Raw genomic sequence first — 20,802 nt, forward strand, 5'->3', positions numbered from 1 at the left:
GTCCGGATGTACGGTCGGTTCTAAACTTTTATTTTGCTCATTTACACTGACACACAACGTGGATATGTCACTATTGACAGCACACGTTTTTTAAATCTATAAATACGGATAATTACTGAGCGAGAGTATTTATTTTTTGAAGACAAATCGTTTGACTTCCGGTTCGTTACGTGGTGACGCAGGCAGAGCAGGACGTCATCAAAACTGGCAGGTTAGCTCTGCCTTCGCGTCGCGAGTAGACAGTCCAAGCTAACACCGCCGTGAAAGCGAGGGTTTCGGCTTGAGAAGTGACTCTCTCTCCCCCTTTTTTTTAACAAAAGCGACCGCGTCGTTCGGAGAGGAAAACCCGCCTCGGTGTCAACATGAAGAGGCGGATACACGTCGGTTTTGTCCTGATATATTCGCTGATCTCGTATTTCTCTCCGTGCTCGGCGTTCTATCTTCCGGGTTTAGCCCCTGTGAGTTTCTGTAACGACGGCAAAGAGGGTGAAGATTGTCAGGTAGGTCGACTGCATCAAATGTTATATAATCATCTCACACAGCGTTGTTTTTACTCCTTTAATGACCCCGTAGTTACATATTAATGTGTTATTTTTTCTTCCTTAATGTTTCTTACAAACCAGCGCAGGCCGCGGCTATTACCAGTAACACGCACTACATTCTGATGCATCGGTGTATTGACTTAAATGTGTCAGAATAGGCTGTTTTGCAAGGGAACGTTTGTTTTGTTTTATCATTTATCAGGTTGTCACCAGCTTTGCATGCAACTGTCACCACGTTAAAGTATATATATTACAGGAATGTCCAATAATGTTGACGTCTTTACTTCCTTGTAGAGCTGCAACTAACGATTATTTTCGTAATCGATTAATCTGACGATTATTTTCTCGATTAATCGATGAATCGTTTGGTTCAGAAAATGTTTAAAAACGTTGATCAGTGTTCGTCAAACCTGGAAATGACGATGTTCTTGAAAGTCTTGTTTTGTCCACAAACCAAAATGATTCTGTTTTAACGATTTCTTTGTTTATGTGGAGCAAAGAAAATATTCACATTTAAGAAACTAAAACAATCAGAAATCTTGTTTTAATAATGAAAAAAGCTTCAAACCGATTAACGATTATCAATATAGTTGCCGATTAATTTAGTAATCGATTATTAATTGATTAATCGTTTCAGCTCTACTTCCTTGGTTGACGGTGCCTTTGTAAATGTCACCAACTGTCATGTTTTTTTGTGCTTCGTTTTACAGTCTTTGATTCAGCTGTTTGTCAATCGCTTGGACTCTGTAGAGTCGGTGCTGCCTTACGAGTATGACGTGTAAGTATTTATCCACGCTGTGCTGTGATGTCGTTGTTCGTGTATTTGTTTGCACACTCATTGTTCTGTTTCTGTCCTTCTGCATTGAATCGGTGCAGGTTTGACTTTTGCAAGGATGCCAAGGAAATGAGGCCCTCGGAGAACCTCGGACAGGTGCTGTTTGGTGAACGCATTGAGTCGTCGCCGTACAAGGTGTGTTACTGTTTGCTCCATCTCCAGTCTCCAATACGTCTCCCTTGACTTTGACATTGAGTTATATGACGACGAGGGATGGTGTAATAGCACTTTTTCGCGTCCGATATCACAAACTGGATTTTAGACCTTTTAAAAACTATGTATATAGGATTTTTGGATTGTATCAGATTGCACATTTTTATCCGATCCAGTGATTTTGACTTCCCTACCATACACTGTCTTAAGAAAAGAAGATATGACGTCGGTAGGTAGTAGCAGCAAACCTGGCTATTCACATCTGACCACCTCTGAGCTCAGTACAGATACAGTACGAGTGTGGTTTTGAGGATGCATGTGGCCACATTCAAAATGCATGAAAGCCTTCTATCCTCGGGATGTATAGACACCGCCTCTTCAGCCGCCGTCCTACGACTGGGGGCAGTTCCGTAGTGAATTCAAAGTATTTTCGGGGCACTTCTCGCCTCGGGGACCAGAGTGCTGCTATAGAATCGTTGATCGACATGCAAATTTTATGTTTCTAATGGTTGAAAATGATCTAAATAAAACATCCTTTTGACTTTCCAAAACAAACATGGAAGTCGGTTTGTATTTGAATACAGCGCGAGTCGAGCGTTATCTGATCGCATGTGGTCACTGGAGACGTGTCAAGCTGTTATATAATATTATATATATGCAGGAATACTGGTTGGACAAGACTCTCATCTATCTTTGTTTTTCTCTCCCAGTTCAATTTTAAACAAGATGTCAAATGCAAGACGGTTTGCACCAAAAACTACAAGAAAGGCGCTCGGGAGGATACAACCAAACTGGATTTTCTCAAGATGGGAATGCAGCTGAACTACCAACACCACTGGTAGGTATAGCACAGGAGTGTAATGTGACTCACACTATTGAATAGTATGGATGTTTACACGTCATTTTCTACAGGATCATTGACAACATGCCAGTGACGTGGTGCTATGACGTGGAAGACGGTCAGAAGTACTGCAACCCGGGCTTTCCTATCGGCTGCCTCGTTACAGCCGATGGTCGACCTAAAGATGCCTGTGTCATCAATGTGAGTTATGGTGTCTGTCTGTCAATCCCCCACATTTGTTCATGAATTTGTCATCAAATCTGACCTACATTTACAAAACAATACAAAGTCCTGCCATTTGGGACACCCTAGAAAGGGAGAAACCGGAAGAAAAAAAGCGTACAAAAACAATACAAGTACAGTATAAAGATAAAGGAGAAGTGGGACGACATTTTCTAAATGTTTAAATTGGACAATTTCACTATACAGGTTTGTAGGAATGTTACCCATAGGAATCTGGGTAACTGATGTTGAGATGTTTATTTTTAGGCTGATTTCAACAAGAAGAACACGTACTACGTCTTCAACCACGTGGACATTAAGATCACCTACCACAGCGGAGAATCAGAAGGATGGACAGGAGCTCGGCTGGTCGCTGCCACTCTGGAGCCGAGGAGGTGAGCGTTATGTGAATGTTATACGACGTTAATTCATCATAGAATCCTTAATAATCTTGACCTGAGCGGTTTTGCGTGCATTAGTATCAAACAGGCGGACGAGAAGAACCCCAACTGTGAAGGAACCGCACCGATGGAGGTCCCTGTGGAGTTTAACGACGACGTCTCGGTCGTTTACACCTACTCTGTCACTTTTGACGTAAGGTTTTAAGTCACTGTATGTCACACATCTGCCTTTGTGCTTTACTTACATGTGCTTCATGTAACAGGAAAACAATCACATCAAGTGGGCCTCCAGGTGGGACTACATCCTGGTCTCCATGCCCCACACCAACATCCAGTGGTTTAGGTATGAGGACATTTCTATTTTTCACATGGTTTCACGACAGAAACGTCCTCTCCACTGAACTCTGCTGACCTCGTGTGTGTTTTTGCAGCATCATGAACTCTCTGGTCATCGTCCTCTTCCTGTCTGGCATGGTGGCCATGATCATGCTGAGAACCCTGCACAAGGATATCGCTCGGTACAACCAGGTGGACCAGGTAAAGTTCACGCGCATGTCGAGAAGAAGCATTTGCATAACAGGTTCACGTGTGAAGGCGGATTTGGTTGGAATGCCAAACGGGTTGTACTCGCTTGTATCTGCCCTTTGTCTTATTTGTCTACAGCTTGACACCATGGCATCCATGTTATCACAGTGCAAACAAAGTAGTGCTTGTTCTTGGTTCTTTGAATTAAAACCCTGCTCAAAGTTTTAATCGTATAGTGGAGGATAATAACATCGTTTTGTGTCACTTATTTGGCGATTGCTTCAACTTTGAATTGTGAAAGTCCACCTTGCACACCAGGTGCTCCGGTCCTAGAATTATATCCGCTTTGTCACATTTCACAGGCAGACTTGATAAAGCTCCCACAGACCACGGAAAAATCCTCTCTACCCTATGTAAGCTTATCAAACATGTTTTGATGGTCACGTAATCAAGTGTTTCGGTGTGTGATTGTTCACTAAATACCACATTAAATCAAGACTTGAATTCTGGTGTGTGTGTGTGTGGAAACATAGTTTTTCTGGAGTGGTGATAGTACTCACACCAGGTGTCGGAGAATCAGTCATTATTCACTGCTTGGTGGTTGGTTAACCTTTAACTTTTTAATATGTGTACATGTTTACGACTTCCCGGACTGTCACTGTTTTCCCGTTTTACTGACTGCCTTCTCTTTAGGAGGACGCACAGGAGGAGTCCGGGTGGAAGCAGGTGCATGGGGACGTTTTCCGTCCCCCGAGGAAGGGCATGCTGTTGTCGGTGTTCCTGGGACAGGGCACCCAGATCCTCATCATGACATTCATCACTCTGTGTAAGGACTGTTGAATACCACATTGCAATATTTAATGAGACGAGCTGCTGTAATGAATCGGTGTGTTGCCGTTCAGCTACAGCTACACAAAAGAACCTGAACAGCAACTAATTAGAGGCAATTATTACGTTCCCTATTTCAGCTTTGCCATTGTCTACTGAAATACTGATATTGCATGTCCTTCTGTTCTGCATATTAAACATGAAAACAGAGGACATGTGAAACGAGGACTGCAGCTGACACTTTCTCAATTCATTGATATAGATATATGTGTATATATGTATATGTGTACGTATATATGTATGTATGTATATGTGTACGTGTGTGTACGTACGTGTGTATATATGTACATAAGTGTGTATATATATATATATATATATATATATATATATACGTACGTGCGTGTGTACGTGCGTGCGTACATACGTGTGTGCGTACGTACGTACGTGCGTGTATATGTACATGCGTGCGTACGTACATGTACATGCGTGCGTACGCACGTACGCATGTGTACATTTATGTGTATATGTGTACATATATGTATGTTTATGTACGTTTATGTGTATATGTGTACATATTTGTATGTATGTGTACGTGTGTATATATTTGTATATATATATATATACATATATATATATATATATATATGTGTATATATATACACACTACTCAAAAAGCCAAGGATATTCGACAAGAGCATCCGTCTAAAAAGTTCATGCTACAGTGATGTTCTACACATACACATATATGTATGTGTACACATACATGTATGTATAAATTAAAAAAATATATATATATATATATATATATTATATATATATATTGGTTGATTGTTATTTCCAAAAGTTCATTCAAACTGCTCGTCTGCTCCCTGTAGTCCTGGCCTGTCTGGGTTTCCTGTCACCAGCTAACAGAGGGGCTCTCATGACTTGTGCCGTGGTTCTCTGGGTGCTGCTGGGAACTCCTGCCGGCTACGTGTCTGCACGCCTTTACAAAAGTAAGAAAAGTATTCATTTCAGTCTCGACAGGTGACACGGATGGCGGGGGTGATCATTTTCTCACCGATTATCTGTTTGTGTTCCTCAGCGTTCGGTGGTGAAAAATGGAAAACAAATGTGCTGCTGACAGCACTCCTGTGCCCAGGGTATGTTCACATCGCTATTGTTGTTTTGAGTTCAAGAGTGAAACATCACACTCGTATATGTGCCTTCACATGATCCTTACACGATGCTCGAGTTTCTCTAACGCGTCTACATGTTCCTCCTCCCTAGCATTGTGTTTGCAGACTTCTTCCTGATGAACCTCATCCTCTGGGTGGAGGGTTCCTCCGCAGCCATCCCCTTTGGCACCCTGGTGGCAATTTTGGCTCTGTGGTTTGGAATCTCTGTGCCCCTCACCTTCGTCGGTGCCTACTTTGGATTCAAGAAACCTGTGAGTTGGCTCCACTTGCTTAACAGTAGATGGAAGCTGTTTGTGCTTGAAGTGAAACTAAGAAGTATTTTTGTTTTTGTGCAGGCGCTTGAACAACCAGTGCGAACAAATCAGATCCCACGTCAAATTCCCGAGCAGTCTTTCTTCACCAAACCCATCCCCGGGATTGTGATGGGCGGCATCCTGCCCTTTGGCTGCATCTTCATTCAGCTTTTCTTCATCCTGAACAGCATTTGGTAAGAAGAAAGGAATGTGGCGTTACCAGAATTTCAGGCGCTTGTGCTTTTTGTCTGACGCGCTGCTTACAGTGTGGTGGTACATTGTTAGCACGTTAATAACGTCCTGTTCCCAGTTACACTACCGTAGTGTTTTCCATTAAAAGTCACAGTTTTAATCATCAAAAGAGTTGCAAAATGAATAGAAAATGTAGTCAAGACATTGGCAAGATTAGAAATAATGATTTTTATTCAAAATAAAGAACCAGAAAAACTGTTTTCAGCTGTGCTAACATCATTGCACAAGGGTTTTCTAATCATCCAATAGTCTTCTAACACCATTAGCAAACACAATGTACCATTAGAACACTGGAAATGGGCCTCTATACACATATGTACATATTCTATTAAAAAAATAGTGCTTTTCCTTAAAAAATAAGGACATTTCTGAGTGACTGAGTCACAACGGTGAGCTGTAACTGCTCTGTCCGCTGTGTGTTTTCAGGTCTCATCAGATGTACTACATGTTTGGCTTCCTCTTCTTGGTTTTCATCATTCTGCTCATCACCTGCTCCGAGGCCACCATTCTCCTCTGCTACTTCCATCTATGTGCTGAGGTAAGGGCATATTCGCGCTTCAGTTTTTTAGAAACGCATTCAATTCATGTAGAATCGTAAGAACGGTAAATGATGCATTTGTATTCTCCGTGCGTGCAGGATTACCACTGGTGGTGGCGCTCCTTCCTGACCAGCGGCTTCACTGCAGTCTACCTGTTCATCTACGCCGTGCATTACTTCTTCTCGAAGCTGCAGATCATAGGAGCGGCCAGCACCTTCCTTTACTTTGGATACACGATGATTATGGTCCTTATCTTCTTCCTCTTCACAGGTGAGAGGAGGATATCCTGTTTGTCTTTGCACAGTGCAGCGACGCCTTAGTAGATCTATTTGTGTTTGGTTTGGGAATATTAAATAGAGAGCTCACTGGATGTCACAGTGTAGGCAGGGTGTGTGTGTGTGTGTGTGTGTTTTATGTGTGTGGGTGTCATTTTGTTTTGCTTGATCAATATTTATGCAATTTAGAGGCAGGTGTGACGAGAACCTTTTAAATGAAGGATTCCGGATCCCGATCCGTTTTATACGACGGGAATTATCACGTGTTCGTTCGACATTTGTTTGCTTAAAGTAATAAATAAATACAATCGGTGGCACTGACGATACAAAAGCACTATGTCAACTACTATTATTTGCATGGATCCTATTTGAAATGTCATTATGAAGTCTATTTGAACCGGTTTCCATGAATAGTAAGTCCTCATTCACGTTTTTAAACCGTGTAGCGCGGCTAACGTTGCACGGATCGTGTCGTCATAAAGCAAAGTATGAACAAAAAACAAAAAGAGAATGACCTTTGTTGACATGGTAACAGCGGCTTTGATCTGGCCCTGTCCGGCTCTCACGCCCACTCGTATGAGATTCTGCGAGGAAAGCAGATAATACAGACGACCTGGTCTTTACAACGCTGTGAAATGTGGTGTCAGATAATGTCGCGCTTGAATTGTGTTAAAGTTCAGCCTGTAACTGAACTAACTGTAAGAAGGTTTCACTTCTTGGTTCCAGTTTCGTCACTAAATAATCCAAATCTCTCCTAATTTCTGTTATGATTTTGGTTTCTTTTCTCGTTTTTTACACCCCATTTCAACTGTGCTCACAACCTAATTCGGGATTTGAGCGTTTAAATCGATTGGTAGAGCTCGTAGTGACAAATTGAGTTGCTGGTGTTGTCCTCTCGTGGAGCTTGTATTTCCAATTCTATCGAGGAGTTTGTTGAGTGAATTGAATATGGTTTTACACTGAAGGGTAAACTGGTTTATGCAGCTTCACACGTGGAATGTTTCAGTGCCTGTGGCGTACGTTTTTTTTGTTTGACTGTCTTTTCAGTTTTGCACGTATAGAGCTGCAACTAACAGCTATTTTAGTCATCGATGAATCTGTTGATTGTTTTCTCGATTCATCATTTGGTCCATAAAATGTTTAAAAAACCTGATCAAACCTGGAAATGACGATTTTAATGATTTCTTTGTTATGTGGAGAAAAGAAACAAAGAAAATATTCAAGCTAAAACAATCAGAAATCATGTTTTAATCATGAAAATAGCTTCAAACCGATTAATCCATCAGCTCCTGTACTGTATGAACATTTGTTCCAAACTGATTCTTCTGATTTTCTTGATTTTTGCACCATTTATTGATATTTTCCTGATCACTTTTATCATATATTTCCTCCTAACCTCATGTCTTTTTTCTCCTCTCCAGGAACAATTGGCTTCTTTGCCTGCTTCTGGTTTGTAAACAAGATCTACAGCGTGGTCAAGGTGGATTAGAGGACTTGTGTGGGGGGGGGGGGACTCTGACAGACTCTGACAGACTCTGACCTCTGTCTGCAGTGTTGTTTGTGAGATGAAGCAGTTTGAATGGACCTGAATGGACACCATCACTAATATTAAGACCAGGGCCCATCCTCTTTTTGTGCTTTCAACCTCTTTTGCTATCGTTTTTTTCTTTTTTTTAATTAAACTATATGTAATTTTGTGTTCACTGTTGACCAGTAATATTTTAAGTGGCACCTTGAAGATCTGTGTGGGTTCCATTGATCTAGTTCATAGTGAGCAGTTTGTTTGGGGTGGGTTTAACAAATCTTGTTTCTGAAGAAGGCTAAAAAAAAGAAAGAAAACAACTTTGTATTTTTGATTATTTTATTTTATATTATATGTCTTAATGTCTAGATTTTTTTTTTCCATTTATTACTTATATTGTAAAGATAAATAAATTGTGTACATATACTGTACAGAGGGAGTGAGTGATAAAGTGGTACTTGGATGAAACCTTCCTTTCTTGTCAAAGGCAATGGTGGCGCTATAAATCTGAAAATATTAGCTTGTATTGTAGATCAGAAATCACATAAAACACTGTCATTGCTATGATACATGTCTATTATCTTGTATTTGATGGCTACACATTTTCATAGTATCACAGGTTACTGTTGGTAAAAACAAAAAGGAAGCACGTGTGTGTCATGGGAGTGTATGCTACAGTTGCAGTCAGCTGCACAATGGGGGGGTTTTCTCTTCTCAACCAGTTAATTGTAACGCAGTTCATAAATTCACTGATTAAGTACATATATGCACCCTTGATATGAACCCAATTTGGGTTTAATAAGCAGTTTGTAAGTGTAACTACATACACTGCTGCCTTTGGCTTCAAGCAGTGGGGAGTCATCACCCAAGGTGATAACATTTATTCCAATAAATGCCGTTAATTCAAAGAGGAAGTCATGTTCGTTTATTTGTTCGTGTTCGTATCACATTCTCGATTCACAGTAACTCTTAAAGTAGACGTATTATAGCCTGTTTCTCCAAGTTAGCCTAGTTCCCTGGTGTCCTAATGAACATGTCTGTGACATGCTTTGGTCAAAACTAGTGCTGGGCACGTTAGCGCGTGATAACGTTAACACGCACTCCGCGATTCCATGACGACTGACTGTAAAAAGATGCGTGTGACGTCATGTTTACGTGCCGCGACATCGGAGTCCAGGCACCGTTTACCAGTTAGCTGCGTTAGCTCCTTTAGCTCCATTAGCGCACCTACAGTCCAACTGGAGCGGTCTGTTTATTAAACGAAAAGAGCAGCGCTACAAATAAGCTGTGTATTGCGTATGTGTGCCTCTGTTTTTAAAGTTTAGCGTTACTTAAGAGACTCGTGCGCGTCTTAAAAAAAATATAACAAATTCACATAAAACCCAACACGGGGTGGTATAAAATTGGAAAAGGCTACAGTCAAGGGCTTAAAACCCTGTTTTAACTTTAAACTAAGCTAAAAATGCAAATTAAAAAGGCGCTAGTTGAAAGCTAGAGTAAAAAGTTTTTAAAGTTTAGCGTTACTTTAGAGACTCATTTTAACCACCGGGAGTCACGTAAACATGACGTCGCACACGTCTTTTTCCGGTCAGTCGCCATGGAAGCACATCGTGCGTTAACGTTGACGCCGTTAAGCGCCGCTAACGTGCCCAGCACTAGTCAAAATACTAATAATAGGATGAAGCACCACAGCAGATCAATCACCTGCAAAAACAGCCCTGTTCAGAACGCTCCCTTTTGAGTGCCTGTCTCTTTAAATATGCAAATGAGACACAGGAAACTACGTCAGCGTCACTGAGGCTTCGGCAGCTAACGGCTAACAGTTAGCATTTGGAAAAGCCATAATTTTCGGACTCCAGCGTTTGTCCTTTTTAGGGACAAAGCGGAGCTCCGCAAAACAACAATTCCAGGAATGTCTCGTTGTGACGTAGCAATGAGCGCGGAAGTCAACATGGCGTGTTTTATCTCCTGTACTGAGGCGGACGACAAAAACACGAGTGAGTCATATTTTTTTCACACTTTACCTCCTTATACGGCCTACAGAGTCCCAAATATGAGTATTAAAATGATTAAAAAGTTGATTTAGCATTTTATCATGGAGCGTGGTTTTTGGCCAAGTTAGCTATAACTGAAATGATGATTATGGGAAAGGAAGGTTGATTATAAAAGTTATTAGACAATGCTTTAATGGTACTCTCCCACTTAAGTCACGTGTAAGCGTGTAACATCATAGGCTTTTTAATGTATATGTGGTTTGTTTTGTTACCTGCATAAACATAGGAGCTAACATTCACACTTAATTAAAAATTTAAATTTCTTAGATTTTCTTTTGTTGTTAAATTAAATCTGAGAATTAAAACATCTTTAGGTTATTTTCTTTGAATGTATCAAGTGGACCTTTGCCTGATGTCAACCACATGGTAGTTGTTTTTGTTTGTTTTCCTTTAACCCTTTAAGGAACTACTTAAGTCACTATATCTCATTGAAAAATGCATCAAGCCGAACTCACTGACACTAAATTTGTGTGACTTGTTCTGAATGTTGTACTTTATGAATTATGCAATTCAGGTTTATTATGAACAGGCATCTCAACCGTTTGGTAGAGGCCTGTATCTGAAATACTATGGGTTTAATAAAAAAAACAAAAGTAAATAAAATAATAAAAAATGCAAAGAAATCATTTTTCCTTTGCTTTTTTCTTGGTGCATATTATAAAGGCCAATATCTAAATTCTGGTATTGTTTTTTGCACTTGAAACCCTGAAAAACTGCTGTGCTATAATAATCTATCACATTTAATATAATGCTGCGACACACCATACGTAGAATTCACTTTTATTCAACAACAGAAGGCTTTTATCTAAACGATAAGTCATACAAATGCACAATATAAATCACAAAAATATGTCGATTTTTTTTTTTTAAAGCACTTAAAACAGGAATGTCTCGTATTGGCTGACAAACTGTGTCTGTGTCTTCCTGCACAGAGAAAAAAACACTCATCAAACTTACCGAAGCTCGATTGTCAGTTAAAATACTGCTGTGTGTGGACCCGAAATCAATCACAGTATAATAATAATAATAATATCGATAATAAAAACATATATTTGTCTTTATCTAATAGTTACAAAATGTGACTACAAATAATGCACGTAATGTCATGCAGCTCTATGACATCCTTGGACAACCCATCATTTATCCAATCAGCTCGCTGAATTGCTTGTTCCGATTGCGATGACTCACGGCAGTTACACAACATAAGTGCTCACACGAGTGCTAATCCTCTCCGCGCTAGCTTTGTCCACTGAAATACTGCGTCAGGTGCGATCTTTTACAAATATACAAGGTTTTAATAACACGTTTTTGGGCAATCCTGTGCCTATGCTAATGCTAATGCTAAAAAAACATTTCAAGGTTGTTGTGTTTTTGATGACAAAAAGGCAACACCGTGTGAGACAAGGACTTAAACATACAGAATTTAGCACTACAAATATTTGTATTTTTTTTAAATCCCCTAAAAGCTTATCCTGAGTTTGTAAATTGCACAAATAATAAAACACACACACATCAAAAGGCGCGCTAGAGATACTTGTGCAGCTTATGCGGATTGATGCCTTATCAAGGACAAGTAATTATAACAAAAAAAAAACACAATCATTTACAATCATCTAAAAACGAACAAATGCCACTTCTGGGTTTACTTGATGAAATTAAAATACCCTCCTTTTATGTAACAGCAGATAATAACAATAACCGCACACGTTAAAAAACAGCACAGCAACAGTTTGTTGACGCAAAACATAAAACATGATCTATTTTTTAAAGCTCTAGTGAAAATAAATCCTCTCTTCTAAGATGTTTTAAGATATTACAAATGCATGATACAACACTGACTGATCAGGTACTTTCCAAATTCACATATTTGACTTCAATTTACGTGTTTAATAGTGCTGTGCAATAGGTTAACAACGTGCGCTAACGCATGACACGTTCCCATGACGACTGACTGGAAAAAGACGCGGATGAAGTCATGTTTACGTGCCACGGACACCGGAGTCCAGGCACCGTTTGCCAGTTAGCTCCGTTAGCTGCATTAGCTCCTTTTAGCGCCGTTAGCGTGCCTACAGTCAAACTGGAGCGGTCTGTTTATTAAAGGAAAAAGAGCAGCGCTACAAATAACCAGCGTACCTGTGTCGCTGCGAATTACTTCTCCAAGTTAAGCTAGTTTCCTGATGTCCTACTGAACACGTGTGACATGCTTTGGTCAACGCACGTTAACGCACACCGCGTTTCCATGACGACCGACTGGAAAAAGACGCTATGTTTACGTGCCGTGACCAGTTAGCTGCGTTAGCTCCTTTAGCGCGCCTACAGTGGAACTGGAGCGGTCTGTTTATTAAAGGAAAAAGATCAGCGCTAACAAATAACCAGCGTACCTGTGTAACTGCGTATGTGTGCCTCTGTTTTTAAAGTTTAGCGTTACTTTAGAGACTCATTTTAACAATCGGGGAGTCACGTAAACATGGCGTCACGCGCACGTTATTCCGGTAAGTCGCCATGGAACGCCGTTAACGCGTTAGCCTTTGACAGCACTAGTGTTTAACCAAGCAAATGAAGTGGTAGTGATAGATTAGCAATAACCCTGTTATATTAAAAAAGACGACCCACTGAGATCATGTGCTTTGTTTGCTGTGCACCGTGAGCTCCCTCTCGGAGCTGATGCTGGTCGAGGTGGTGTCTTTGCGGCTGTCCCTCGACTTCCTCTCAAACGTGGGCGAGGAGGACGTGGTGCACTCCTCCCACGTCCGCAGAGGCAGGACTCGAGCGGCCAGGCTGGGCGGGTGAGGGTGGGCCCCCGAGCGGCCCTCGCCCGTCGTGGTGAAGCAGCTCTCCACGGCCGAGCTCTGGCTGGCGCGGCCCTGTTTGCAGAAGAGTCCGCAGAGCAGCGCCAGGAACTCCTTCCTCACGCTGCGGTGCATGTAGCCGTAAATGTACGGGTGTAGGCAGCACTGCAAGAAGAAGAGCACCAGGGCAAGGGAGGACAACCAGGGCGGCACGGCTGCTCTGGAGCTCATAGATATTGTGTTCAGTATGCTGTAAGGCCCCATGCTGAGGATATAAGAGGCCATGATGACAAACACCACACGAGCCGCCTTGCAGTGGTAGTGGAAGCGTCTGTGCCTGACTCGAACCGGGTAACCCCTGGCTGAGTAAGGGCCATCGGGTGACCTTGTTGTCTGAGCCTGGGGCTGCCGCTGTGGACTCCCAGTGCCCTGGACGTCCTGGGGGGACGGCTGCGAGTACGACTGCGTCTGTATCGGGTGCACGAGGGCGTTCTGCCTCCGAGCCGCTCTGAACACCATCCAGTAACATCCGAGCATGATGAGCACGGGCAGCCAGAAGGAGAAGGTGGACACCACGGCGGAGTAGGACAGGCTGGACGACCACACCACGGCGCACATGTTGTGGTGCCGGTCAAAGTCGATGACCCCCCAGCCGTACAGGGGCGGCGTGCTCTGCAGGAAGCTGAGCACCCACGTGCAGATGATCAGGTTGGTGCCCAGGTGAGGGGTCATGCGCGTGGGGTAGGACAGAGGGTGGATGATGGCCAGGTAGCGATCCACCGACACCACGATGATGGTGTTGACCCCGGCGAAGGCGAAGATGTGCATGAGCACCACCAGGGCCTGGCACAGTCGCACGTCCAGGGGCCACACGCCCGGCACGGCGGCCGCCATGGCGAAGGGCATGACCAGTATGGTCTGCAGGAGGTCCGCCAGCAGCAGGTTGAGGACGAAGCGGTTGGCCACGTGCAGCAGCTGGGGCTTCCTCTGGAACACCAGCAGAACCACCACGTTCCCAAACAGGGACACGCACACGATGACGGAGATGAGGACGATCTTGAGCGCGCAGCTCGCCGTGGACAACCACGCGGCCTCCGCGAGGCCTGGCTCCCAGGGAACGTCGGTCACGTTTGTGCCCATGCCTGGTGCAGCACGAGAGGTTTGCATTGTTTGTCCGGCACCAGTGCATGTGTCCATCACAGATGTGCAGACAGTTAGAGTCAGGTTAGTCCCACCATCATCACCATCAGCAGCAGCAGCAGCAGCAGCAGCAGCAGCAGCAGCAGGACAATGGCAGCTCTGGTTTTTGCTTTGCTTTAACGCTGCCACACAAATGAGCCGCTGTATCCGACTCTTCTCACCTTATTTTTTCATTCGCACCTCACCTTCGCTGAGGAAACATCATCACTGTGATGATGCTGAGGATCATTAACGCTGATGCTCATCGTGACCGGTGTTTAATCCCCGTGCAGGAGCAGGCCCTTCCTCCCCCCTCCCTCCTCATCATCCTCCTCCTCCTCCTCCTCCTCACAGCATCAGCATCAGTCCACATCTGCAGGGGGGGGAAAAAAAGGGAGAATGTGTCCGCTCAGAGCCGAGCATCCATGTCCAGACCGAGATTACCGATGTGGGAATAAGGCGTTAATATGCGCAGGTGACCGCTGCTGATGTGATCATTTGCGTGAAGACGCGCGCTCCGTTTTTGCGCCCCATTCCATTCCATTCCATTCCAAGCCTCAGCCTCAGCCTCAGCTCCAGTCAATGGCACGGAGCCTTTTTTCACGGCTCGGCTCACACGCACGGTGTCTTCACCCAGCAGGGAGTCTCTCCTCCAGACGAACACATCATCTTCCCGCGTTTAGCTGCTCCTTTTTTCTTCTTCTTCTTCTTCTTCCGCGGATTTCGGCGCAGATGAGACGTTTGTTATTTGACTGATTTCAGTGTTTTTAAAGGCGACTCTCGTGTCTGCAACAATGACACCTGCACTGATGTCTCCTTCATCTCGCTCGAGCTTGTCCCCCCTCCTCTATCCAAACACCCCCCTTTGTTGTGAGTGTGCGCGTCTGTTTCACACTTTCAATACATGATGTGAACAGGGGCGCCACTAGACAGCGCGTGGCCAACAGGGATTCACGTATTCATAATTATGCAAATGAAGGAATGGAATCTTTCACCCTCCATTTTGTGAAACATCAAAAAGTATTCATCAGTATTTCATCAAATATAAAGTGATCATGTGGAATTCAACGGGTCAAAGGCACATTTGGGGTTAATTATTGGCAGAATCTGAATATACACTAAAGTTTGGGGTCACAGATACAATTTTTCCAGGTTTTCCATTAAAAGACTTCAGACCTTTACTCATCAAAAGAGTTGCAAAATGAATAGAAAATATAGTCGAGACTGATATTATTTCATATGATTCATAATATTAGAAATAATGATTTTTATTCCAAATAATAATTTTGCCCTTTCGTCAAAGAACCAGCAAAACTGTTTTCAGCTGTGCTAACATCATTGCACAAGGGTTTTCTAATCATCCAATAGTCTTCTAATGCTATTAACAAACACAATGTACCATTAGAACACTGGACATGGGCCTCTATACACCTATGTACATACACTCTTAGAAATAAGGGTTGCAAATGGGTTCTTCTACAAGGGCTGAGGTTCTACCTGGAACCATTTGCTTCTGAAAAACCCTTTCCCCGAAAAAAGGGTTTTTCAAGGGTTCTTGGTAACACTAATGGTTCCAGTAAGAACCATGTTGATCCAGAGAACCCTTTAAAACCCCTTTCCTGAATAAAGGGTTTTAAAAGGGTTCTTGGTGGAACGCTCCAAAACGGTTTCAGTCAAAAAGGGGAAACGTCTAAAAGATGCAGGACAGTGACTCCCCAGGACCAGCAGTGAGAAACCCTGCTCTAAAACGATGTAACTTTCTTTGTATGTGCGATCCCTTACCTGAAAATGAGCTCTGTCAAGCAATACTATCAGACCTGACTGAGGGAGCGTTTGTATGTATACAACTGCAACTGTGCCACTTTATTAGACTCCATTGTCTCTGCTCTGTGTCGGTGCTGGATTATGGAGATCTTTTGTAAACAAACGACGACACCTGAGGTTCATTACGAACTGTAAAGTGTCAAACACGCCATTTCAGGATCTCTAAATTGTTCTCTTGCCTGTTAAATTCTGATCCGAGACATTTCTCGAGTTAAATAATGCTGTCACAGCATTTGCATTCATGCTCAATTTACCTAAATCTCTATATTTGCTTCTGTATTTGACAGCAGCTCTTTACCGGATTTGCTACACGAGCACACAGAGGACGTTTTATCATGCACTCGGCACAAAGCAATCAAATAAATTGCTTAATTCAGGATGTAAATGAGACGAAAGAGGAAAGAACATGCACATGTTCAATTATTACATCTCTTTGTGGCTTCATTATTCCACCTCTGACAGCAGTGAGGAGGCTCTGAATAGATTGAAAACAAAAAACACTGTTGAGGTGAAATGTATTAACCTTCTGATGGATCTGTTAACGCCGCAGAACTGCACATTTTTATATACAGGACATATCCTGGGAACATTAATAGTATTTTTCACTATTGCCTCAATTATTGCACAGAAAACAAAAGCATCAGTGCATTGCACAATCCAATTAGTCTGCACGGCGTCCGTGGCCTACTAATCAGTGCTCGTAATTAGCTGTTTTATTTTAAGCCTTTGCTCTGTGGAGGCTCTCAAGAAGCCCTTTGATGTGACTCACCCTGTGCTGGGTTAGGTTGCAAATGAGATGTTTGGTGACCACAGATCTGTCCCTGTCATGCTGAATGGGCCGTGATTCAAAGGAACAGCCGTAAAAACCTGCTGCTAACACGGTATACGGACGTTTGGCGACACCTGCAGGTCACCGTGATGTTGTCCTTCTTTCCTTCTGTGCCTCGTTCACTTAGAGAAGAACCACAGATATGTTTGACTGAGCAGGACAAACATCCATGTGGTGATTATTACTAACACCTGGTGTCTTTCCCTCCTGCTGCTGTGAAAAGGACCACAAGCCTGTGAAGGTGGAGTATTTCAATGTCTTTTCATGTTCATATTATAATAATAATAATGATAATAATAATAATAATAATAATAATAATAATACAATTTATTTGTAAAGCACATTTCATACAAGGACTGCAGCTTCATAATAAAAGGAAAATTAAAATTCAAACGCAATTACAACACGGGGTGTAATGGAATTGGAAAAGGCTTGAGTCAAGAGGTTTTTAACTTTAAAATAAACTAAAAATGCGAAAATAAAAAGAAGCTAGTTAGTTGAAGGCTAGAGTAAAAAGACAAGTTCTATCTGTCTTATCTAGCTAGCAAGCTGTCCAGCAAGCAAGCTATCATTTTAGATGACAAGAAAACACAGCTAGCTAGTATCTATCTATCTATCTATCTATCTATCTATCTATCTATCTATCTATCTATCTATCTATCTATCTATCTATCTATCTATCTATCTATCTATCTATCTATCTATCTATCTATCTATCTATCTATCTCATTTTAGCTAGCAAGCTATAACTTTAGATGGCCCCAAAACACAGCTAGCTAGCCAAGTGTCTGTCTGTCTGTCTGTCTGTCTGTCTGGCTAGCTACCTATCTAGCTATCTAGCTAGCTATAGTAGTGCTTATGTGCTTATGTTTCTTAGTAGGGTTTATTTATATTTCAGTGATCATTTTATCTTAGTTTTAGTGTAAAATATTACTGTTAACTACACTCTTGAAAGTGGGCCTAGCTCGAGTCATGGGTTTGTGGGATGAGGTGATAAATAAATGTCCAAACAATGACAAAAACAACACCATGTTTTGAAAATGAACGTTTACCCTGCAGAGTGTTGAAGATGGAGAATCTATCTTTATGTTAGCTTAACGTTATCTATATGTTAGCTTAAAGTTATCCACCTGTTAGCTTAAAGGTATCCATCTGTTAGCTTAAAGTTATTCATCTTTTAGCTTAAAGTTATTCATCTTTTAGCTTAAAGTTATTCATCTTTTAGCTTAAAGTTATTCATCTTTTATCTATCTATCTATCTATCTATCTATCTATCTATCTATCTATCTATCTATCTATCTATCTATCTATCTATCTATCTCGGGGCATGGTATAATTTTTAATTAGTGTGTGGCGAAACCATTTTAGTTCTTCTATGTTGTGGTCACATACACAAGACTGCAAATGCATACCTCGTTAATTAGCCTAGCTTCAGGCTACGCCCGTGTGTGTTTTCCATTGACAATGACACGTTCACATTCAAACAGTCTGTTTCAGCTCCGTACCTCTGCACTCTTTCACTGGAACCAATGTCATTGTACAACAGGAAGTTGATTTTCTGATCTTATTCTGTTGTTTTGATTAGTATAAGTATAAGTATATAACGTATAAGTAGTTAATTGTTGGAACTGCAGACACACAATCCTGACATTGTTCTGCCTAATATCTAGGACACATTTTTTATAATTAACCTGTATGAAGGATGCTTCACAAATACAGTTATGCTAATGATTGGTCTATTGATATATACATGTAACCACTTTTTACACAAGTGCAATATAAACATATATAATATCTCATGCTCAGTCTCTGATTATAATATACATATCGAGTCCATACTGTCTATATTCAGGAAATTGTCTATTTAACTGTTTTTTTTTTTGTTTTTTTAAATACTGTCAGTGTTAATGTCTTATATTGTACGTTTTGGTCATGCATATTTATTATTTATTATCCTTATCTGTACTGTCTTGCTGCTGTAAAGTTGTAAATCTAATCTAATCTAATATGCTTTCCTCTTGCCACTGGTTTGAGAATGTCTGGAGGTCTTCTGCCCTCTGCTGGCCAAAAATGAGATACAACCATCTTACAGTAAAAGGGGTTTTGTTGAGGACAAGTTGAGGATTAGTGGAAGAAACAGGACGAGAGGATTGTTATGATTCAAACCTGTGTATCTCTGCAGCGCAGCTGTTGAAATGAAACAGTCAGTAAAAGAACACACAGTTTAAATCTGCATTATTGCAGGTATATGACGGGACTTAACTGTATTACCATGAGCACGAGTAACAGCCATTGTTGCTGTGATCCACACAGCTTAGCTCACTTCCTTTTCTTCCCCCCCAGACGCTTTATGTAAATATATTTCTTGAATAGTGTTTATTTTATGAGAGCAAACCTTAATGTTTACATATTTTCCCCGTGGTGTCTTCAAACCACCTCAGCCTCGAATGACCCTGCCTTATAAGAGGAAGTGTCTGTGCAAATGCCAAAAAAAAGCCGTGTCATTGCTCATAAAACGTGCTACGCTGAAGCTAAAACATGGTTTGTGAGTCTACTTCCAACAGTGAAACAGACGCTTCTCTCCCGAGATCAGCTCTTAAATCAACGTCTTGTTTAAATTTATTGATAATCCACTCTTTTTATTTGATCTCTGTGATGTTTAGAGAGCGAGCGCGATTCACCAGGGAAACAAATCAAAGACTCAGCGTTTGGTCGACAAAGCTCTTTGTGATGATGTTTGGAGTGAACACGCGCTTGATGTTTGATATTGAGGACGTTATATGAAGGTGTTGTGACTTTGTCGTTGTTATACATATTAAAAAAGAGGAACTAAAGTTTTTCTGTCAAGTAAATTTCAATTTTCATGACTGCGTTATTATATGAATGGGTGTTTGATCATCAGAGCTGTCTTTAACGACTTACAGTGCCGTTCAAAAGTTTGGGCTCACAGAGAAATATCTTTATTATTGATGGAAAAGCACCTTTTTTTCAATGAATATGAATATATACTATTCTAGCTGCAAACGTCTGGTTTAATGGAATATGTACATAGGTGTATAGAGGCCCATTTCCAGTGTTATAATGGTACATTGTAAAAAAGAGAACTCAAAATGTCATACTTGCTGCATTCAATTTTTGAGTTTACATCCAATGGCCTTCTAACGCCATTAGCAAACACAATGTACATACCAGGGTTACATAACCCTAACCCACAATATACCAAACAAGACGTTTGCAGCTAGAATAGTCGTTTACCACATTAACAATGTACAGTGTATTTTTCTAGTCATCCAATAGCATTCTAACACGATTAGCAAACACAATGTACACTGTAAAAAAAAAGAAAAAGTTGAGAAAGCTCAAAGTTTCAAGGCAACTTGCTGCAATCTATTGTTGAGTTTACAGCCCAACAAAAGATTTTGAGTTTCAAAAAAAAAGTTCCATCAACTAATATTATTTTGTTCGACACACTTGTAAATTAGAGTTGTGCCAACTCAAAATTCTAAATTACATTTTTTTTAAATAATTTTTTTTTACATTATCTGAGCAAGATTGGTTAGCCAAACTGTTTGAAAGGAGAATTTTGAAGTTTGTCTAACAAAATAATGTTAGTTGATGGAACTTTAAAAAAAAAAAACTAACAATCTTTTGTTGGGCTGTAAACTCAAAAATTGATTGCAGCAAGTTGCCTTGAAATTTTGAGTTTTCGCAATTTTTAATT

General features: G+C 41.3%; 2 protein-coding genes across 3 annotated transcripts; one reads left to right on the plus strand and one right to left on the minus strand.

Annotated features, from left to right (window-relative positions):
• The first annotated feature begins 236 nt into the window (after positions 1–236).
• tm9sf5 (transmembrane 9 superfamily protein member 5) lies at positions 237–9,308 on the plus strand. Of its 2 annotated transcripts, XM_083891612.1 has the most exons (18): positions 237–500; positions 1,253–1,320; positions 1,419–1,512; positions 2,241–2,368; positions 2,443–2,572; positions 2,861–2,988; positions 3,073–3,187; positions 3,258–3,337; positions 3,426–3,531; positions 3,882–3,932; positions 4,213–4,345; positions 5,223–5,342; positions 5,432–5,489; positions 5,617–5,776; positions 5,861–6,012; positions 6,497–6,608; positions 6,708–6,879; positions 8,306–9,308. In XM_083891612.1, exons 1-18 carry the CDS (start codon positions 363–365, stop codon positions 8,371–8,373), a joined length of 2,013 nt encoding a protein of 670 aa, XP_083747738.1. In that variant the 5' UTR covers positions 237–362; the 3' UTR covers positions 8,374–9,308. The 2 variants fall into 2 exon arrangements, with proteins under 2 accessions (XP_083747738.1, XP_083747739.1); XM_083891613.1 differs by lacking the exon at positions 3,882–3,932.
• A 3,770-nt stretch (positions 9,309–13,078) lies between these two features.
• On the minus strand, positions 13,079–14,389 carry gpr101 (G protein-coupled receptor 101; the record flags this gene model as incomplete). The annotated part of the gene is made up of 1 exon (XM_083891099.1): positions 13,079–14,389. One exon carries the CDS (start codon positions 14,387–14,389, stop codon positions 13,079–13,081), a length of 1,311 nt encoding a protein of 436 aa, XP_083747225.1.
• Between the last annotated feature and the right edge of the window lie 6,413 nt (positions 14,390–20,802).

This window comes from Microchirus variegatus (assembly GCF_963457635.1).
Source record: "Microchirus variegatus genome assembly, chromosome: 6".
Lineage (NCBI taxonomy): Eukaryota > Metazoa > Chordata > Actinopteri > Pleuronectiformes > Soleidae > Microchirus > Microchirus variegatus.